The following is a 21,245-nucleotide window of genomic DNA, read 5'->3' as shown; positions in this document are numbered from 1 at the left end:
CGGGGGTGGGGTCTGGCACCGGAGCTTTCAGTTTGTTCCGCTGTTTGAAATTGGCGCCGGCGGAGCGTTAAGGTCACGTGACGGAACGTCGCCAATCGGCGCCGGCCTTGTCTCGGCGTTCCGGGCTCGAAGGCTGTGCGGTCTGACAGGAGCTGCGGCCCAGTCCGGCCCGGGCTGGTAAGGCGGGCCGCGGGCCGGCTTGCGGGGGAAGAAGTGGCCGTGGGGCCTGGGAGGGGCCGGAGGGGTCCCCGCCGCGTGGGTGGGCGAGCGGAGGGACAGTCTGGGGACGTGCGGAAGCGGCGCGACAGGCCCGGGTCCCTGGGTCCGCTTTCCCTGCCGCCATAGTCACGCCGGGCGACACGCCCCCGCTTTCCCTCGGGCTGCTCTGCTGCCCTCTTCCAAGGTCGGCTTCGGTTGATTTCCTTCCTGGGGAAAATCGTACCCCGTTTTCGTACAGTGAACGATCGTCTGCTCCCCCCGATTAGACTGAGGGTTCTTTGAGGGCTGTGTATTATCTCAGCTTTCTTCCATCTTGAAAAAAATGTCGGCCCCACGAACCCTACCTCTGCGCGAAATCTTCAAGTACTGACCTGTCTTTGGCCCCTCCCAAAGCCAAGCCTTCGGCTATGGTAGACGGTGGTGCTTTCTTTATTTACTTAGTCAACCAGTCTAGTTGAGCACCTGCTCTGTGCCAGGTCCCGCCAGGTCCTGAAGATACAATGGCAGACAAGGTTCTTTCCTTCCCCCGGGCTCACAGTCCAATCGTGGAAGAGGGGCACTGATATTTTAAAGAATCAAATAGTCCCGGCGCGGTGGCTCACGCCTGTAATCCCAGCACTCTGGGAGGCCGAGGCGGGCGGATCACCTGAGGTCAGGAGTTCGAGACCAACCTGGCGAACATGGTGAAACCCCATCTCTACTACTAATAACAAAAAAAATTAGCCGGGCATGGCGGCACTTGCCTGTAGTCCCAGTTACTTGGGAGGCTGAGGCAGGAGAATTGCTGGAACCTGGGAGGCGGAGGTTGCAGTGAGCCAAGACTGCACCGCTGCACTCTCCAGCCTGGGCAACAAAGTGAGACTCTGTCTCTAAAAAAATAAAATAAAATAAAAGAATCAAACAAATGTGGGCTGGGCATAGTGGCTTACGCCTGTAATCCCAGCACTTTAGGAGGCCGAGGCGGGTGGATCATTTGAGGTCACGAGTTCGAGACCAGCCTGGCCAACATAGCGAAACCACTTCTCTACTAAAAATTAGCCGCGCGTGGTGGTGCATGCCTGTAGTCTCAGCTACTCTGGAGGCTGAGGTGGAAGGATGACCTGAGGCCGAGAGGTGGAGGCTATGGTGAGCCGTGATCACACCACTGCACTCCAGCCTGGGTGACAGAGGAAGACACCGTCTTCAAAACGAACAAACAAATGTGGCATTATTGCTGTAAAGTGAAACATGAGAGGTTAATGATACTTTGAGTATTTACAATAAGATCTTGAGAGGTAGGACAGGAAAGGCTTTTCTAATGAGAGCTTGGTGTGAGATCTGATGCCTTTTACAAAGAAAGGAGGGAGCCGCGCTAAGCAGAGGGAATCAGGCGTGCAAAGGCTGGATGGCAGGAGGAAGCACAGTGAGTACAAAGGCTAACCTGAATGGAGTGTGGTGTGAGTTGAAGCTGGAGCCAGGGGAAGCGGGGCCTTAGCCATACAGAGAAGTTTTGTGCTTATCCAAGAATTAAAGGAAGCCAATCATAAGCTTTTTTTTTTTTTTTTTTTTTTTGAGACGGAGTCTTGCTCTGTCGCCCAGGCTGGGGTGCAGTGGCCGGATCTCAGCTCACTGCAAGCTCCACCTCCCGGGTTTACGCCATTCTCCTGCCTCAGCCTCCCGAGTAGCTGGGACTACAGGCGCCCGCCACCTCGCCCAGCTAGTTTTTTGTATTTTTTAGTAGAGATGGGGTTTCACCGTGTTAGCCAGGATGGTCTCGATCTCCTGACCTTGTGATCCACCCGTCTCGGCCTCCCAAAGTGCTGGGATTACAGGCTTGAGCCACCGCGCCCGGCCGCCAATCATAAGCTTTAAGCAGAAGTGAACCCAGGTCAGATTTGCATTTTAAAAGGTCAGTCTATAGCGGGGTTTGCTAGAGTGGATTAGGGCAGAACAGTTGGATATTGCAGTACTCCAGGCAAGAACTGCTGGAGCTTGAAAAATGGTGGCGGGGAGAGAGAGAAGAAAAAGAAGGAGACAGCATGAAAAAGGGGCATTACGAAAACATGTTTAAGAGGTAAAGTTGACAGGGCTTGATGGTGGGTTGGATGGGAAATAGAAGTGTCAAGGTTTTTGGCTGCATAGCTGAAGGAATAATGACACCATTCCCTGACCAAGGGCCCTGGAAGATAATCACTTTGGCCAAGAGGTGGGGGTGGGGTTGTCAAGGGAATGATCATGAATTCAGTTTTTGTTTTTTTACTACAAAGCAATGCTCAGAATGAGTTCAGTTTTTTTTCAAAAAAAATTTATATATTTATTTTTACTAATCTTTTTATTTTATTTTATTTTATTTTATTTTTATTTTTTATTTTTATTTTTTTTTGAGACGGAGTCTTGCTCTGTCACCCAGGCTGGAGTGCAGTGGCCGGATCTCAGCTCACTGCAAGCTCCGCCTCCCGGGTTTACGCCGTTCTCCTGCCTCAGCCTCCCGAGTAGCTGGGACTACAGGCGCCCGCCACCTCGCCCGGCTAGTTTTTTTTTGTATTTTTTAGTAGAGACGGGGTTTCACCGTGTTAGCCGGGATCGTCTCTCAATCTCCTGGCCTCGTGATCCGCCCGTCTCGGCCTCCCAAAGTGCTGGGATTACAGGCTTGAGCCACCGCGCCCGGCCTAATCTTTTTATTTTTTAGAGACAGGGTCTTACTTTGTCCCCCAGGCTGAAGTTCAGTGGCATGACCTTGGCTCACTACAACCTCAACCTCCTGGGCTCAGGTGATCCTTCCATCTCAGCCTCCTGAATGGCTGGGACTACAGGCACACGTCACTACACCCAGCTAATTTCCCTCCCCCCACCCCCGAGACTGAGTCTCTCTCTGTTGCCCAGGCTGGGGTGCAGTGGTGCGATCTCGGCTCACTGCAAGCTCCGCCTCCCGGGTTCACGCCATTCTCCTGCCTCAGCCTCCCGAGTAGCTGGGACCACAGGTGCCGCCACCATGCCGGGCTAATTTTTTTGTATTTTTAGTAGAGATGGGGTTTCACCATGTTAGCCAGGATGGTCTCGACCCCCTGACCTCGTGATCAACCCGCCTTGGCCTCCCAAACTGCTGGGTTTATAGGTGTAGGCCGCCGTGCCTGGCCTAATTTTTGTATTTTTTGTAGAGACAGGGTCTCACTCTGTTGCCCAGATTGATCTTGAACTCCTGGGCTCAAGTGATCCTCCCACCTTCACTTCCCAAAGTGTTGGCATTACAGGCATGAGCCACTGTGCCTGGCCAAGTTCAGTTTTGAACTTGTTGATTTTTTTTTTTTTTTTCTTTTCTTTTTTTGAAAGAGTTCTGACTCTGTCACCCAGGCTGGAGTTCAGTGGCATGATCTCAGCTCGCCGCAACCTCCATCTCCCGGGCTCAAGTGATCTGCCCACCTCAGCCTCCTGAGTAGCTGGAACTACAGGTGCACACAACCGCACCCACCTAATTTTTTGTATTTTTTGTAGAGTTTGGGTTTCACTGTGTTTCCCAGGCTGGTCTCAAACTCATGAGCTCAAGCGATCCGCCCACCCTGACCTCTGAAAGTGCTGGGATTACAGGCGTGAGCCACTGTGCTCTGCCTTACACATGTTGAATTTGAGGTGCATTTGAAGTATCTAGTTGCGGCCGGGCGCGGTGGCCTACATCTGTAATCCTAGCACTTTGGGAGGCCGAGGCGGGTGGATCACGAGGTCAGGAGATCGAGACCATCCTGGCTAACATGGTGAAACCCCATCTCCACTAAAAATACAAAAAATTAGCCAGGCGTGGTGGTGGGCGCCTGTAGTCTTAGCTACTTGGGAGGCTGAGTCAGGAGAATGGCGTGAACCTGGGAGGCAGAGCTTGCAGTGAGCCGAGATCGCGCCACTGCACTCCAGCCTGGGTGACAGAGCGAGAATCTCTCTCAAAAAAAAAAAAAAAAGAAAAGAAATATCTAGTTGCCGTTCAGGTAGAAAGTGGGATATTTGGGTCCCAAACTTAAGGAATTCTAAAATGAATATGTAAATATTGAAGTCATCTACTTCTAGGTGGGTACTGAAATACAGGCAGATGAGTTTGCCAGAGAAAAGTATATCAAGTGAGAACAGCTCCAAAGCAAAACCAGCGGGGAAGGACTTGGATAGCAGAATGAACTGACCTCTAATTATAACAGAAGTTAAACGCTGATATGCATAGGTTTCTATGTTTGCTTTCTGGAAAATGAAAGTATTTCCTTTGATGTCTTCTGTATTCTTTGTCAAGTAGGAAGTAAAGTCATTTGTTAAGAGAAAAGGGATATTCTGAAGCTCTAAGAAAGTGGGCAGGGTGTGGTGGTTCACACCTGGAATCTTAGCACTTCGAGAGGCTGAGGCAGGAGAATCACTTGAGCCCAGGAGTTCAAGACCAGTCTGGGCAACATAGCAAGACCCCATCTCTACAAAAAATAAAATGAGAAACTAATCAGGTGTGGTGGTACTTGTCTATATTCCCAGCTATTTGAGAGGCTGAGGCAAGAGGATCTATTGAGCCCAGGAGTTTGAGGCTGCAGTGAGCAATGATCGTGTCACTGTACTCCAGCCTGAGCAACAGAACAGGACCCCATCTCTAAAAATGATTTTAAAAATTAAAAATGTTCAGTCTGGGCCCAGTGGCTCACGCCTGTAATCCCAGCACTTTGGGAGGCCGAGGTGGGCAGATCACCTGAGGTCAGGAGTTCAAGACTAGCCTGGCCAACATGGTGAAACCCCATCTCTACTAAAAAATACTACAATTAGTTGGGTGTGGTGAGGATGCCTGTAATCCCAGCTACTTGGGAGGCTGAGGCAGGAGAATCACTTGGACCCAGGAGGAGGTTTCAGTGAGCCGAGATTGCGCCACTGCACTCCAGCCTGGGCAACAGAGTGAGACTTCGTTTCAAAACAAAGAAAAAAATTTTCCACTTTATTTATTTATTTATTTTGAGATAGGGTCTGTCTGTCACCTAGGCTACAGTGCAGTGGCATGATCATAGCTCATCACATCTTCAAATTCCCGGGCTCAAGTGATCCTCCCACCTCAGCCTCCCAAGTAGCTGGGACTACAGGTGCATGCCACCATGCCCAGCTAATTATTCTTTTACAGTTTTAGTAGAGACAAGGTCTCACTATGTTGCCCAGGCTGGTCTTGAACTCCTGGCCTCAAGCAGTCCTCCCACCTCAGCCTCCTAAAGTTCTGGGATTACAGGCGTAAGCTACTGCACCTAGCTTGGAGAAATTTTAAGATAATCTTTGTGGAGAATGAGTTGATTAAGGAAACAGGATTGCTGAGCAACGTACTGATGACTTTCAGCAAGTCATGAATTTCAAAACTATAGCTGTAGCAGGACGAGCCCAAGACAAAACTCAGACACCGAGTTACAGAAGGAAGGGGTTTATTCGACCGGGGGCATCAGCAAGACTTCTGTCTCAAGAGCTGAGCTCCCCGAGTGAGCAATTCCTGTCCCTTTTAAGGGCTCACAACTCTAAGGGGGTGCGTGTGAGAGGGTCGTGATCGATGGAGGAAGCAGAGGGTAGTGACTGGGGGCTGCATGCACCGGTAATTAGATAGAACAAAACAAGATAGGGATTTTCACAGTGCTTTTCTATACAATGTCTGTAATCTATAGATAACATAACCAATTAGGTCAGGGGTCGATCTTTAACTACCAGACCCAGGGTGTGGCTCCAGGCTGTCTGCTTGTGGATTTCATTTCTGCCTTTTAGTTTTTACTTTTTCTTTCTTTCTTTTTTTTTTTTTTTTTTTTTTTTGAGACGGAGTCTCGCTCTGTCGCCCAGGCTGGAGTGCAGTGGCCGGATCTCAGCTCACTGCAAGCTCCGCCTCCCGGGTTCACGCCATTCTCCTGCCTCAGCCTCCCGAGTAGCTGGGACTACAGGCGCCCGCCACCTCGCCCGGCTAGTTTTTTGTATTTTTTAGTAGAGACGGGGTTTCACCGGGTTAGCCAGGATAGTCTCGATCTCCTGACCTCGTGATCCACCCGTCTCGGCCTCCCAAAGTGCTGGGATTACAGGCTTGAGCCACCGCGCCCGGCCTTTTTCTTTCTTTGGAGGCAGAAATTGGGCATAAGACAATATGAGGGGTGGTCTCCTCCCTTATAGCCATTGCTACCACTGCATCTTTCCACTGGATTCCTGTGGTAGCTTTTTGTTTATTTTCCAGACCGAATCTCGCTCTGTTGCCCAGGCTGGAGTGCAGTGGTGTGATCTCCGCTCACTGCAATCTCCGCCTCCCGTATTCAAGTGATTCTCCTGTCTCAGCCTCCCGAGTAGCTGGGATTATAGGTGTGTGCCATGACGCCTGGCTAATTTTTCTTTTTTTTTTGAGACGGAGTCTCGCTCTGTCGCCCAGGCTGGAGTGCAGTGGCCGGATCTCAGCTCACTGCAAGCTCCGCCTCCCGGGTTTACGCCATTCTCCTTTCTCAGCCTCCCGAGTAGCTGGGACTACAGGCGCCCGCCACCTCGCCCGGCTAGTTTTTTGTATTTTTTAGTAGAGACGGGGTTTCACCGGGTTAGCCAGGATAGTCTCGATCTCCTGACCTCGTGATCCACCCGTCTCGGCCTCCCAAAGTGCTGGGATTACAGGCTTGAGCCACCGCGCCCGGCCTTTTTCTTTCTTTGGAGGCAGAAATTGGGCATAAGACAATATGAGGGGTGGTCTCCTCCCTTATAGCCATTGCTACCACTGCATCTTTCCACTGGATTCCTGTGGTAGCTTTTTGTTTATTTTCCAGACCGAATCTCGCTCTGTTGCCCAGGCTGGAGTGCAGTGGTGTGATCTCCGCTTACTGCAATCTCCGCCTCCCGTATTCAAGTGATTCTCCTGTCTCAGCCTCCCGAGTAGCTGGGATTATAGGTGTGTGCCATGACGCCTGGCTAATTTTTCTTTTTTTTTTGAGACGGAGTCTCGCTCTGTCGCCCAGGCTGGAGTGCAGTGGCCGGATCTCAGCTCACTGCAAGCTCCGCCTCCCGGGTTTACGCCATTCTCCTTTCTCAGCCTCCGGAGTAGCTGGGACTACAGGCGCCCGCCACCTTTCCCGGCTAGTTTTTTGTATTTTTTAGTAGAGACGGGGTTTCACCATGTTAGCCAGGATGGTCTCGATCTCCTGACCTCGTGATCCGCCCGTCTCGGCCTCCCAAAGTGCTGGGATTACAGGCTTGAGTCACCGCGCCCGGCCTAATTTTTCTATTTTTAGTAGAGACGGAGTTTCACCATGTTGGGCAGATTGGTCTTGAACTCCTGACTTCAAGTAATCTGCTCCCCTCAGCCCCCTAAAGTGCTGGTATTACAGGCGTGAGCCACTGTGCCCGGCCTCTCTATACTTTTTATTCCTTTCCAACTAGAATGTAAGCACCACAAGGGCAGAGGGCATGTTATTCTCTGGTATATATTTTCAGCACCTGGAACAGTGTCTAGCACACAGTAGGCGCTCAGTAAATATTTTTTGAATGAATGAATGAACAAATGGATATATATATTTTTTGTGTTTTCCATAAGATGTTAGTTCCTTAAGAATAGAAACTTTGACCGGGCATGGTGGCTCACGCCTATAATCCCAGCACTTTGAGAGGCCGAGGCAGGTAGATCAGAAGGTCAGGAGTTCGAGACAAGCCTGGCCAAAATAGTGAAACCCTGTCTCTACTAAAAATACAAAAATTAGCTGGGCATGGTGGCGTGTGCCTGTAGTCCCAGCAACTTATGAAGCTGAGGCAGAAGAATTGCTTGAACCCAGGAGGTGGAGGTTGTGGTGAGCCAAGATTGTGCCACTGTACTCTAGCCTGGGTAACAGAGCAAGACTCCATCAAAAAAAAAAAAAAAAGAATAGAAACGTCATCCTTTTTTTTCTTTGCCTGTATCTCTACTGCCTAGTCACATAAGTCAAAGCAAGTTATTTTTTGTTGTTGATTGAATGGATCACGAATGCATAGAACCAACCTGCTCTGTTGTGTGACTTTCCAGCATGCTCAGCTGCAACTCTTTCACCTCTCTACCTATTGCATTCAACCTTGTGTCCCACCATTCCACTAAAGAAGCCCTTATTAAAGTTGATCTGGGCCAGGCGTGGTGGCTTATACCTGTAATCCCAACACTTTGGGTGGCTGAGGCAGAAGGATTGCTTGAGCCTAGGCGTTTGAGACTAGTCTGGGCAACAAAGCAAGACTCTGTCTCTACAAAAAATTAAAAAAAACTTTAAAAAAAGATGCTCGGCCGGGCGCGGTGGCTCAAGCCTGTAATCCCAGCACTTTGGGAGGCCGAGACAGGCGGATCACGAGGTCAGGAGATCGAGACCATCCTGGCTAACACGGTGAAACCCCGTCTCTACTAAAAAATACAAAAAACTAGCCGGGTGCGGTGGCGGGCGCCTGTAGTCCCAACTACTCGGGAGGCTGAGGCAGGAGAATGGCGTGAACCCGGGAGGCGGAGCTTGCAGTGAGCTGAGATCCGGCCACTGCACTCCAGCCTGGGCGGCAGAGCGAGACTCCTCGTCTCAAAAAAAAAAAAAAAAAAAAAAAGATGCTCTAGGCACCTTGTGAGAAAAGTCAGGTTGGAAATGGGGGTGGAAAAAGGAAGCAGGGAACTCAGTTAGAAGGCTACCAGAGGGGCCAGGCATGGTGACTCATGCTTGTAATCCCAGCACTTTGGGAGGCCAAGGCAGGTAGATCAGTTGAGGTCTCAACTGAGTTCAAGACCAGCCTGGCCAAAGTGATGAAACCTCATCTCTACTTAAAATATAAAAATTAGCTGAGCATGGTGGCAGGTGACTATAATCTCAGCTACTGGGGAGGCTGAGGCTGGAGAATTGCTTGAACCCAGTAGGTGGAGGTTGCAGTGAGCCAAGATCAAGCTACCGCACTCCAGCCTGGGCGAAAGAGTGAGACTCCATCTCAAAAGATAAAAGTATAGAGAAGGCCGGGTGCGGTGGCTCAAGCCTGTAATCCCAGCACTTTGGGAGGCCGAGATGGGCGGATCACGAGGTCAGGAGATCGAGACTATCCTGGCTAACCCGGTGAAACCCCGTCTCTACTAAAAAATACAAAAAACTAGCCGGGCGCGGTGGCGGGCGCCTGTAGTCCCAGCTACTCGGGAGGCTGAGGCAGGAGAATGGCGGGAACCCGGGAGGCGGAGCTTGCAGTGAGCTGAGATCCGGCCACTGCACCCCAGCCTGGGCGACAGAGCGAGACTCCCTCTCAAAAAAAAAAAAAAGTATAGAGAAAAATGAGACAGATCAAAAGGTTGAGTTGCCTGTTATTTTGGATGTAGTTGTTAGGGAAGGCCTATCTGAAGAATTGCTAGTAATCCCAGCATTTTGGAAGGCTGAGGAGGGACAGATTGGTTGAGCCCAGGAGTTTGAGACCAGTCTAGGCAACACAGTGAGAAATGTGCCCGCTTATAGTTCCAGCTACTCAGGAAATTGATGTGGGAGGATGGCTTAGGCTTTAGAGGTCGAGGCTGCAATGATCCATGATCACACCACTGCACTCCAGCCTGGGTGACAGAGCGAGGCCCTGTCTCAAAAAAAAAAAAAAAAAAAAGAAAAAAAGGCCGGGCACGGTGGCTCAAGCCTGTAATCCCAGCACTTTGGGAGGCCGAGACGGGCGGATCACGAGGTCAGGAGATCGAGACCATCCTGGCTAACACAGTGAAACCCCGTCTCTACTAAAGATACAAAAACTTAGCCGGGCGAGGTGGCAGGCGCCTGTAGTCCCAGCTACTCAGGAGGCTGAGGCAGGAGAATGGTGTGAACCCAGGAGGTGGAGCTTGCAGTGAGCTGAGATCCGGCCACTGCACTCCAGCCTGGGTGACAGAGCAAGACTCCGTCTAAAAAAAAAAAAAAAAAAAAAAAAAAGAAAAAAAGACATAGAAAACCTGGGGTGTGGTGGCTCACACCTGTAATCCCAGTACTTTGGAAAGCTGAGGTGGGCAGATCGCTTGAGCTCAGGAATTCAGGACTAGCCTGGGCAACACAACAAAATCCTATTTCTACAAAAATATGAAAATTAGCCAGCGTTGTGGCACGTGCTGTAATCCTAGCTAGTTGGGAGGCTGAGGTGGGAGGATCGCCTGAGCCTGGGAGGTTAAGGCTATAGTGAGCCATGATCATGTTGTCTCGAAATAAAAGAAAAAAAAGAAAATGGGAACACTAGCTGGCTGGATATTTGTTAATGTTAAAGCATTTATGTATTTATTTAGTCGTATTAATGGGAATCATAGAATATATTTTCTTTTTCTTTTTCTTTTCTTTCTTTTTTTTTTTTTTTTTGAGATGGAGTTTCACTCTTGTTGCCCAGGCTGGAGTGCAGTGGCATGATCTCTGCTCACCACAACCTCTGCTTCCCGGGTTCAAGCGATTCTCCTGCCTCAGCCTCCGAGTAGCTGGGATTACAGGCATGTGCCACCACACCCAGCTAATTTTGTATTTTTCTTAGAGACAGGGTTTCTCCACGTGGTCAGGCTGGTCTCGAACTCCTGACCTCAGGTGATCACTCACCTTGGCCTTCTAAAGTGCTGGGATTACAGGCATGAGCCACTGTGCCTGGCCGAATACATTTTCTTCAAAATAATCCAGGGATAGAAGAAGTGGCTGGGGTGTAGATGGGTCACGGTTAGCCTGGCTAACCGATAGTTACTGGAGCTGGATGATCGGTACACAGGGCCCATTATGTTATTCAGTCCACTTTAGTGCATATTTGACATCTGCAGTGAAAAAAATTTTAAAAGCCAGGTGGGCTCAAATTCTTCTTCTGCTTAAAGTCTAAACTCATATGGTGTCACCTGTTTTTTGTTTGTTTGTTTGTTTGTTTTGGAGATGAGTCGCTTTGTCTCCTAGGCTGGAGTGCAGTGGTGCAATCTCGGCTCACTGCAACCTCCACCTCCCAGGTTCAAGCGATTCTCCTACCTCAGTTTCCCATGTAGCTGGGATTACGGGCGTGCACCACTACACCCTTTTTAATTTTTATTTGTTTTTTTTTTTTTTTTTGGGGGGGGACGGAGTCTCGCTCTGTCACCCAGACTGGAGTGCAGTGGCGCAGTCTCGGCTCACTGCAAGCTCCGCCTCCTGGGTTCACGCCATTCTCCTGCCTCAGCCTCCCGAGTAGCTGGGACTATAGGCGCCCGCCACCATGCCCAGCTAATTTTTTGTATTTTTAGTAGAGACGGGGTTTCACCGTGTTAGCCAGGGTGGTCTCGATCTCCTGACCTCGTGATCCGCCCGCCTTGGCCTCCCAAAGTGTTGGGATTACAGGCGTGAGCCACTGCGCCCGGCCTCCTTTTTTATTTTTAAAATACATCTTTTTTATTTGTTTGTTTGTTTGTTTGAGACAGAGTCTAGCTCTGCTGCCCAGGTCAGAGTGCAGTTGCACAATCTCAGCTCATTGCAACCTCCAGCTCCTGGGTTCAAGTGATCCTCAGCATCCTGAGTAGCTGGGACTATAGGCATGTGCCACCATGCCCAGCTAAGCTTTATATTTTTAGTAGAGGTGGGATTTTGCCATGTTGGCCAGGCTGGCCTTGAACTCCTGGCGTAAAGTGATCAGCCCGCCTCAGCCTCCCAAAGTGCTGGGATTATAGGCATGAGCCACCACTCCCAGCCTAACTTTTGTATATTGAGTAGAGACGAGGTTTCACCATGTTGGCCAGCCTGGTCTCGAACTCCCAGCCTCAGGTGATCTGCCTGCCTCGGCTTCCCAAAGTGCTGGGATTACAGGCGTGAGCCCCCTCCCCCAGCCGTGTCACCTGTTTTTTTGTTTTGTTTTGTTTTGTTTTTTACCTCAGCCTGACACCATGTTTATCCTCAGTTCCTGCCATTTTTCTTTTCATACTCTGTGTCCAGATACATTGAGTTTGTAATTCCCAGAATTGACAATACTCCTTCTCCTCTCCGTGCCTTTGTGTACACTCTTCCTCAGGTTGGAGTGCCCTCCTTGCTTGTTTGTTTCTTCTCTGCCTTTCATACCTAGGTCAGGTATCTTCTTGTCCAGAAAGCCTCCTTTGGAATGAATGGAACCATATCGTATTCTCACACTGTGTTGTGAATGTCCGTTTCCCTTTGCTAGACTTTCAGCTCCTCGAAACAGGGATGACCTCTGTATCAATGCAAATGCTTGGCACTCAGTAAATGATTGTTGAATAAATGGTTATTCATCTTTAAATTCCCAGCACCCAGCATGACACTTAGCACATAATAAATGTTCGTTAGATGAATGTTGAATATGAATATTGTGTTTTGCTTGATGGTTGTAGGTATAGGAGGCTGTGCTCCCCACAGCCTTGAGGTTTATGGTAGAATTGGCTGGCAGAGGATCAGGAGGAGCTAGGGAATCATCTGAATTCTTTGTTCTCAGCTTTTGTTTCTTCTCTACAGGCATGGGTTGGAATTGGAGCCTGTCACCCAACCCGAAGGCTAACAGCATCATGTGGTTACTAACTGTTCCTCATTCACCGGTTGATGCCTCCCAGAAAAAAACGCCGCCAGCCTTCCCAGAAAGCCCAGCTGCTGTTCCACCATCAACCACTGGAGGGCCCCAAACACAGCTGTGCATCTACACAGCTTCCCATCACTCACACTCGACAGGTGCCCAGCAAGCCCATTGACCACAGCACCATCACTTCCTGGGTAGGCCCATGGGATTATTACTTTGACTTTTTTTTTTTCTTTTTCTTTCTTTTTTTTTTTTGAGATGGAGTCTTGCTCTGTCGCCCAGGCTGAAGCACAGTGGTGCGATCTCGGCTCACTGCAAGCTCCACCTCCCGGATTCATGCCATTCTCCTGCCTCAGCCTCCCGAGTGGCTGGGACTACAGGCGCCTGCCACCACGCCCGGCTAATTTTTTTGTATTTTCAGTGGAGATGGGGTTTCACTGTGTTAGCCAGGATGGTCTCGATCTCCTGATCTCGTGATCCGCCTGCCTCGGCCTCCCAAAGTGCTGAGATTACAGGCGTGAGCCACCATGCCTGGCCTACTTTGACTTTTACTCTGTTAGGTTTTCCAGAATGCTGACTCTTCTTCCCCTTGAACCAGGGTCTCAAGAATAAGAATCATGGGGGCAGGGGCAAGGAGTTAATGTATTCTTTCTGTCTGTGGCCAGCCATCTTCCCTGGTACATCTTCTTTTCTCAGTTCAAACTGAGGAATGGGTTAGTGGGAACTGGAGTCTTTCTCTTCCCCTATTTTCCTCTGAAAGAGTTCAGTGTAAAAGTTTTTTACCCATTAGCTGGGTGAGAATGCCAGATCAATGGCAGAACAAGTTAAAAATGAGATTGTTCCCCAAACCTCACGTGAAAGGTGGTGTATCTAGCTAGATACTCTGTTTATTGTTTAACGGATTGAGCCTTGAAAAATAAAAATCCCATAAGAATAGCATATGTCATATTTTGACCGCTTAAAAGCCCTGGGAAGAGAGGCCAAGTGTAGTGGCTCATGTTTGTAATCCTAGCACTTTGGGAGGCCAAGACAGGAGGATTGCTTGAGCCCAGGAGTTCGAGACCAGCCTAGGCAACATGGCGAAACCCCATCTTTACTAAAAAATATTAATAAAAAAATTAGCTGGGCATGGTGGTGTGTACCTGTAGTCCCAACTACTTGGGAGGCTGAGGTGGGCAGATCTCTTGAGTCTAGAGGTCAAGGCTGTAGTGAGCCAAGATTTGCCATTGCACTCCAGCCTGGGCAACAGCGTGAGACCCTGTCTCAAAAAAAAAATTAAAAAAAGAAGCAGAAGCCCTGGGAAGAGAATATAGCTACTATACAACGGGAAAGTAGTGTAGTAAAAGGGCCAGACAAAAACATAAGCTTGGCTTGGGAGTATTTAATACATGTAACTTATTCAGGACTGCTTGGAAGAACCATAATACCTGCTACAGGACTGTGGAAGAAACCTAAACATCAGAATCTTGTGGATGAGAGTAGGAATGAACATTTATTGAACAGTCATTATATGCCAGGTCCTCTGCTAGTTCCTCCCCCCTGTGCTTGGAGTTGGCTTTGCATTATTTACTGAGGGCCTTCTTTGTTCCAGGCATTCTGCTAGGTGCTGGGAATCAAGAACAAGACCGCTGGTCTCTACCCTCATGAAGTTTAAAGATAAGTTATATCTAGGCCAGTCATTGTGGCTCACGCCTGTAATCCCAGCACTTTGGGAGGCTGAGGCGGGTGGATCACTTGAGGTCAGGAGTTTGAGACCAGTCTGACCAACATGGCAAAAACCTGACTCTACTAAAAATACAAAAATTGGCTGGGTGCCGTGGCTCATGCCTGTAATCCCAGCACTTTGGGAGGCCAAGGCAGGTGGATCACTTGAGGTCAGGAGTTCAAGGTCAACCTGCTCAAAATGGTAAAATTCCGTCTCTACAAAAAATACAAAAAGTAGCTGGGCATGGTGGTGCGTGCCTGTAATCCCAGCTACACGGGAAGCTGAGGCAGTAGAATTGCTTGCATCAGGGAGGCAGAAGTTGCAGTGAGCAGAGCAGAGTGCCATTACACTCCAGCCTGGGTGACAAGAGCGAAACTCTCTCTCAAAAAAAAAAAAAATATATATATATATATACACACACACACACACACATAGCTGGGCGTGGTGGCAGGCGCCTGTCGTCCTGGCTACTCAGGAAGCTGAAGCAGGAGAATCGCTGGAACCTGGGAGGCAGAAGTTGCAGTGAGCTGAGATTACGCCACTGCGTTCCAGTCTAGATGTCGGATTGAGACTCCATCCCGGGGGAAACGTTATATCCCTGTGGCGTGATGAAGGGAAACAGACATCACCCCTTTCCTACACACGAGGAAGCTGAAGGCCAGAGAGATGGAATAAGTTGCCGAAAGCATCCTGTTACTATCCCATTAGACAGCTATTTTAGTTTTGTGTTCATTACTACATTAGGCCCCGATTTAAGAGTCTGGTCATCAGATATAGTTTCCTCTCTTAGGTTAGTACTTACTTAGGCTCACCTCACTTTTTTTTTTTTTTTTTTAAAGGTATCACCTGATTTTGATACAACAGCAGGAAGCTTGTTCCCAGCCTACCGGAAACACCACCACCAAAACCGGGCGAGACATTCAAGTCGAAAATCTACCACCTCCAAGTTTCCACATCTAACTTTTGAGAGTCCGCAGTCTTCCAATTCAGAGACACTGGGGATCCCCTTAATCCGGGAGTGCCCCAGTGAATCAGAAAAGGATGTTTCCAGAAGACCCTTAGTTCCAGTGCTCAGTCCCCAAAGCTGTGGGGACATGTCAGCACAGGCACTTCAGAGCTTACCTTATGGGTTCATTCCACCTGATATCCAGACCCCAGAGTCATCGTCTGTGAAGGAAGAACTCATTCCCCGGGATCAGAAGGAAAATAGCCTTCCAAGCTGCTCTCTTCACACTGGCACTCCTGATAGCCCAGAGCCTGGACCTGTTCTGGTTGAAGACACCCCCGAAGACAAGTATGGAATAAAGGTCACGTGGAGGAGACGACAGCACCTGCTTGCTTACCTCAGGGAGAGAGGGAAGCTGAGCAGAAGCCAATTCCTTGTGAAAAGCTGACTGCCATCAGCAATCTCAATAGAAAAGAGACATGTTTTTTGGAGTCATAAAGGAATTCAATTCCCAGGGGTTTTTTTTGTTTGTTTGTTTTATTTTGTTTTGTATTTTGAGATGTAATATCGCTTTGTTGCCCAGGCTGGAGTGCAGTGGTATGATCGCATCTCACTGCAACCTCCACTTCCTGGGTTCAAGCAATGCTCCTGCCTCAGCCTCCCCAGTAGCTGGGATTACAGGCACCTGCCACCATGCCTGGCTAATTTTTTTGTATTTTTAGTAGAGATGAGGTTTCTCCATGTTGGCCAGGCTGGTTTCAAAATCCTGACCTCAATTCATCTGCTGACCTGGACCTTCCAAAGTGCTGGGATTACAGGCGTGAGCCACCGCGCCCAGCCGAGATTTGTTTTCTAAGATACTTTGTGTCATGAACAGTTGAGTTTAGTGTCATGAACTATTCACTTTATATTTTTCTTGTATTAACTGTTTAAATTGTTAAAATATCTTGTAGTAACTCTTTAAAATGTATGTAAGTAAATGGCTACAGAAAGTTTTTTTAGAGAATCCTGCTTCTGTCAGTAATACAGCAATATTACCCCATCCACTAAAGGTCTTTGTCTCCTTAACCACTACTCGTTAATCCTTTAATCACCTCATTCAAACCAATTCATTCTGCATTTTTGAGTACCAGCTCTTGTCAGGCTCAATGGCAGCTTCTATGAGCTGATGGATGGAAAAAAATCAAACTCTGTGACTCTGTGGTTGACTGCCACCTCTGCAACCTTGACTCATCTGCTGAAAAGGCAAGAAGAAGAAAGGGCAGCAAGCCCTGTTTTAGGGACTATATGAGATCAGGGAAGATAAAGGGGACGTAGATGAGTTCTTTAGGATTGCCTATGTTTTGAGTTTTTGTTTCTAACTGAAGAAATCTATCAATATTAAATAGGGTGGGAAAATGATTTCTTAGAGTAACTGTTCAACTGTGTATAAATAAATAAGGAAAGTTTTCAATGAATATTACTTATTGTAATTAATGCAGAAGGACTTCCCTAGTCAACCGAATGTCTCAGATGGCCTTTTACTCAGATAAGTACATCTCATTAAACCCCATTCATCCAGCATTCATTCAGCTGGACCTACTGTGTCAGGTCCAGCCCCAACTAGATCAAGCAGGGATTACTCTGCATATTTTACAGATGGGAATTTGACGCAGAGAATGAACCATACACAGGGTCACACAGTGAGTGCAGGCTGACCCAGGCAGTGTAACGGTCCACTCAGCGTGTGCCTCCTAAAGTTCTAACTTGTAGGTTCAAAACCAATGTGGGAAACAACTTTGACCTTAGAATGCCATAAAGCCATTTGTGCAGAGACTCGTCAGGACTTAGGATGTTCTGTAGGGATGATGTGCATGTCGGTAGGGAGAAAGGGACTGACATTTGGGGACGGGATTTATTGGAGACAGAGTACACTTTTAGACAGGGGCTTCCACTGTGGGCTATGGATGTTTGAGGAAGGCCCACAGGCTGTAGAAAGGTAGATGGAAACAGTCTCCAGGACGGGCCCATGCCTGTAATCCCAGCACTTTGGGAGGCGGAGGCAGGTGGATCATTTGAGGTCAGGAGTAAAGAGACCAGTCTGGCCAACATGGTGAAACCCTATCTCTACTAAAAATACGAAAAATAGCCAGGCGGTAGTGGTCTGTGCCTGTAATCCCAGGTACTCGGAGGCTGAGGCAGGAGAATCGCCTGAGCCTGGGAGGCGAAGGTTGCGGTGAGCTGAGATTGGGCCATTGCACTGCAGTCTGGGCGAGACAGTGAGACCCTGTCTCAAAAAAAGAGTCTCCGGATTCCCTCGTGTGCTTTAGGGGAGTCTGTAGAGTAGGTCAAGCTTGGGCTGGAGTATGGGAAGCTTAAGGAGTTGTGTGCAGTTGAAGGTCAAGGCCAGCCTATGGAAGATGCGTTTCACTGGGAGTGACTGGCGGAGTGGAGAGGGTACCAGAGCGGGTCCACGAAGGCCTCTGGTATCAGGGCAGGGGCCAGAATGGGAAGTGACAGAGGTCTGTACATCCTCACAGGGCAGACCTAGGGAAGCGCTCCGGGTGGGCTCGGTAAAAATGGCGGGGGTGCGGGAAGCCGGTGCGTGCGTGGCGGTTGGTGGGGTATGGGCCACTCCTCTGACCGGACTCGCCCGCTGGCCGCGCGGCGGACGAGTCCCAGGCAAAAACAAACTCTTGCCCTTCAGTCCCGGACGCGCGTGGCGCTCCAGAGGACCAAGCCCTGACTCGCGGCACCCCACCCCCGCGCAGGCGCGTTTAACTCCCGCTCGCCTCCCGCCCCTTAGCAACCCTCCCGCAGTGTTGCCCCGGCAGTAGCCAATGAGACAGGAGCCACGAGCACACGGACCAATCGGCGGCGGCGACGGTGTGGAACGCGGTTGCCAGGAGGCGGGACGCGGCGGCGTGCCAGCCGAGCCACTCTGGCGACCGCAGAGAAGAGTGTGTACGTGGTGGGGGCTTCCTCGGCGGCGGGCATGGAGGCTTCGCGCTGCCGGCTCGGTCCCAGCGGCGACAGGTCAGACAGGGCCGTGGCAGGTCTCCTCCTGAGCGAGGCGGAGGGGCGAAGCGAGAAGGCGGAGGTCCTCTCCGGGAGCCCTGCGGGGAGAGGGCGGGACTCGGGACTCGGCGACCCAGGCAGGGATGGGTTCGGCGGCGGGAGGCGAACCCCTCGCCCGACTCCGGTGTGGGGACCCCTTTCTCAAGCGGAGCGGCGGCCCTACAGCCCGCGCCGTGGGCAGAGACCTTTGGTTCAGGTCCCTGCTCAGGAACTTTAGGAGTTTTCGTGTCGGGCTCCCTGGGCCCCTCTGGGCCTTGGGTCTCCCTGGGGGGAGACGGGGTGGCCCCGCTGTGCTCGCACTGCCCGGCCGTGTCTCCGCCGAGACGGGACCCAGCCCCTCCCGGGAGGCGGTGCGGGTGATGTTCAGTGACTTGTTCTGACGCCGCCGCTTCGGACGGGTAACGCCGAATTCTGGAGCAGAGTCCCAGGAGCGGAAACGCGAAACTTCTTTTTCCTCTCTGCTTTCCAGTGTTTGTCCCTGATTCGGGACGGTCTGACTGATTTGCCAATGGGCCACACCCCTTGTTTGTGCGCCTCTTTCTCTGCCAGGGGCAGCGTTTGGGAAGGAAAAAGGATCCAAAATCTCAGCGTGTCACTTTCTTGTTCGCTAGGTTAATGAGAAGTTAATGGGGAGCCGTTTGAAATCCTTGGTTAGAAACGTTGGCGTCATCTGAGGATTTAAGTCCTACCCGCCAACTGTATACTCCGCTTTTTATTCCATTACCAAGACAAAGATTTGGGGCCGGGCGCAGTGGAACACGCCTGTTATTCCCAGCACTTTGGGAGGCCAAGGCAGGAGGATCGCTTGGTCTCAGGAGTTCGAGGCCAGCTTGGACAACATAGTGAGACCACCATCTCTTTAAAAAAAAAAAAAAAAACTTTGGCCGGACACGGTGGCGTGCGCTTGTAGTTCCAGCGACTGGAGAGACTGAGGAGGGAGGATTCCTTCAGCCCGGGAGTTCCAAACTCCTGTGATGGGCCGCTGAGCTTGCTAGCCTGGACAACACAGCGAGATCCTGTCTCCTTAAAAAAAAAAAAAAAAGATTTGGCCGGGCGCGGTGGCTCACGCCTGTAATCCCAGCACTTCGGGAGGCCAAGGTGGCCGGCTCACGAGGTCAGGAGATCGAGACCGTCCTGGCTAACACGGTGAAACCCCGGCTCTACTAAAAATGCATGGAAAATTATCCAGGCGAGGTGGTGGGCGCCTGTAGTCCCAGCTACTCGGGAGGCTGAGGCAGGAGAATGGTGTGAACCTGGGAGGCGGAGCTTGCAGTGAGCCGAGATCGCGCCACTGCACTCCCGCTTGGGCAATGGAGCGAGACTCCGTCTCAAAAACAAACAAAATAATTTGATGTGTAAGGATTTAGTTTGATATTTACACTAGTAGATATTTAAACAATTTAAAACCATTTTAAAAAATTGTCCCAAAATTGTTGGGGATAAAGAACACCTATTTTCCTTTTTCATCAGGCTCTATTGAGGTGATAGCTGCACTCTGAAATTTGTTCACTGTGCTTTTTTTTGCAAGTCGAGGAAGAAAACTACATTTGCAGGTGTAAGTGCTAGGGGAGGTAAAGTTAGTATTCAGCATCTCTGGTTGAACTCAGAAAATATTTGTTCAGTTGTGGGTGCTCAGTTTTAATTCTATGAATTTAAAGTAGTAAATTTCATGGGTACCAGATGTTTGATATGACTCAGATTTTTGGGAAAAAAAAGGGGGGGAGGGTGGGGGATTGGCTTTGAAATTGGAACCAGGAGGTTTTTCCCTCCTTTTTTTTTTTTTTTTTTGAGACGGAATCTGGCTCTGTCGCCAGGCTGTAGTGCAGTGGTGCAGTCTCTGCTGACTGCAACCTCTGCTTCCCGGGTTTAAGCGATTCTCCTGCCTCAGCCTCCCGAGTGGCTGGGACTACAGGCACGTGCCACCACACCCAGCTAATTTTTCTATTTTTAGTAGAGACGAGGCTTCACCATGTTGGCCAGGATGGTCTCAATTTCTTGACCTCGTGATCTGCCCACTTAGGCCTCCCAAAGTGCTGGGATTACAGGCGTGAGCCACTGTGCCCAGCCTCCCTCCTTTTTCTTCCGAAAGAAACTAGCTTTTTAAATTTTATTTTATTTTATTTTCATTTAATTTTATTTTTATTTATTTATTTTTTTGAGACAGGGTCTCACTCTGTCGCCCAGGCTGGGATGTGGTGGGCGATCTCAACTCACTTCAACTTCTGCTTCCCTGGATTAAGTGATCCTCCCACCTCAGCATCTCTAGTAGCTGGGACCACAGGTGCGTGGCACCGCCTGGCTAATTTCATGTATTTTTTGTAGAGATGAGGTTTTGCCACGTTGCCCAGGCTGGTGTCGAAGTGAGCTCAGGTGATCTGCCTGCCTCAGCCTCCAAAACTGCTGGGATTACAGGCCCGAGCCACTGCACTTGGCCCTAAATTGTAAAATTGACATCAAAGGGGAATGTGTGAGTCACCAAGTGTTTCTCCTGCCCTCCTGTAATGTTAATGCAACTTCTATCACTGCTTAACTCATTTGTTACTAAGAGGGAGTCTCTTGCTTTTTTCTCTTTTTTGGCTTCAGGTTGTGTGTAATAATGTGTTTTTTTTTTTTTTTTCAAATGGAGTTTCGCTCTTGTCACCCAGGCTGAAGTGCAATGGCGCGATCTTGGCTCACTTGCCTCCTGTGTTCAAGCGATTCTCCTGCCTCAGCCTCCTGAGTAGCTGGGATTACAGGCGTGCAACACCATGCCCGGCTAATTTTTGTATTTTTAGTAGAGACAAGGTTTCTCCATGTTGGTCAGGCTGGTCTTGAACTCCTGACCTCAGGTGATTCGCCTGCCTCTGCCTCTCAAAGTGCTGGGATTACAGGCATGAGCCCCCC

General features: G+C 49.6%; 2 protein-coding genes across 5 annotated transcripts in view; both read left to right on the top strand.

The window, feature by feature from the left end:
- Window positions 1–60: 60 nt before the first annotated feature.
- LOC105484129 (RAD9-HUS1-RAD1 interacting nuclear orphan 1) lies at window positions 61–16,762 on the top strand. Of its 2 annotated transcripts, none has more exons than XM_071072371.1 (3): window positions 61–177; window positions 12,597–12,806; window positions 15,199–16,762. In XM_071072371.1, exons 2-3 carry the CDS (start codon window positions 12,681–12,683, stop codon window positions 15,751–15,753), a joined length of 681 nt encoding a protein of 226 aa, XP_070928472.1. In that variant the 5' UTR covers window positions 61–177; window positions 12,597–12,680; the 3' UTR covers window positions 15,754–16,762. The 2 variants fall into 2 exon arrangements, with proteins under 2 accessions (XP_070928472.1, XP_070928471.1); XM_071072370.1 differs by having other exon boundaries at window positions 12,597–12,848.
- A 1,338-nt stretch (window positions 16,763–18,100) lies between these two features.
- Window positions 18,101–21,245, top strand: part of LOC105484245 (TUB like protein 3) — a 55,028-nt gene continuing 51,883 nt past the window's right edge. The window contains exon 1 of one of the 3 annotated variants that reach the window (XM_071072365.1): window positions 18,101–18,320. In XM_071072365.1, coding sequence (XP_070928466.1) covers window positions 18,280–18,320 — 41 coding nt within the window. In that variant the 5' untranslated portion in view covers window positions 18,101–18,279. The remainder of the gene's footprint in view (window positions 18,321–21,245) is intronic. The other 2 variants (XM_071072363.1, XM_071072364.1) reach the window with 2 other exon arrangements.

The sequence above is a fragment of the Macaca nemestrina genome, chromosome 10 (assembly GCF_043159975.1).
Source record: "Macaca nemestrina isolate mMacNem1 chromosome 10, mMacNem.hap1, whole genome shotgun sequence".
Lineage (NCBI taxonomy): Eukaryota > Metazoa > Chordata > Mammalia > Primates > Cercopithecidae > Macaca > Macaca nemestrina.
Note: the sequence above shows the minus strand (reverse complement) of the source record. Positions and strands in the feature narration are given on the sequence as shown.

What these genes read in the sequence shown, in the direction of transcription:
- LOC105484129 (XM_071072370.1), top strand. Translation starts at nt 12,681, where the DNA reads ATGCCTCCCAGAAAAAAACGCCGCCAGCCTTCCCAGAAAGCCCAGCTG. An exon ending in ACAGCACCATCACTTCCTGG is followed by an intron (nt 12,849 to 15,198) that starts GTAGGCCCATGG and finishes TTTTTTTTAAAG; the next exon opens with GTATCACCTGATTTTGATAC.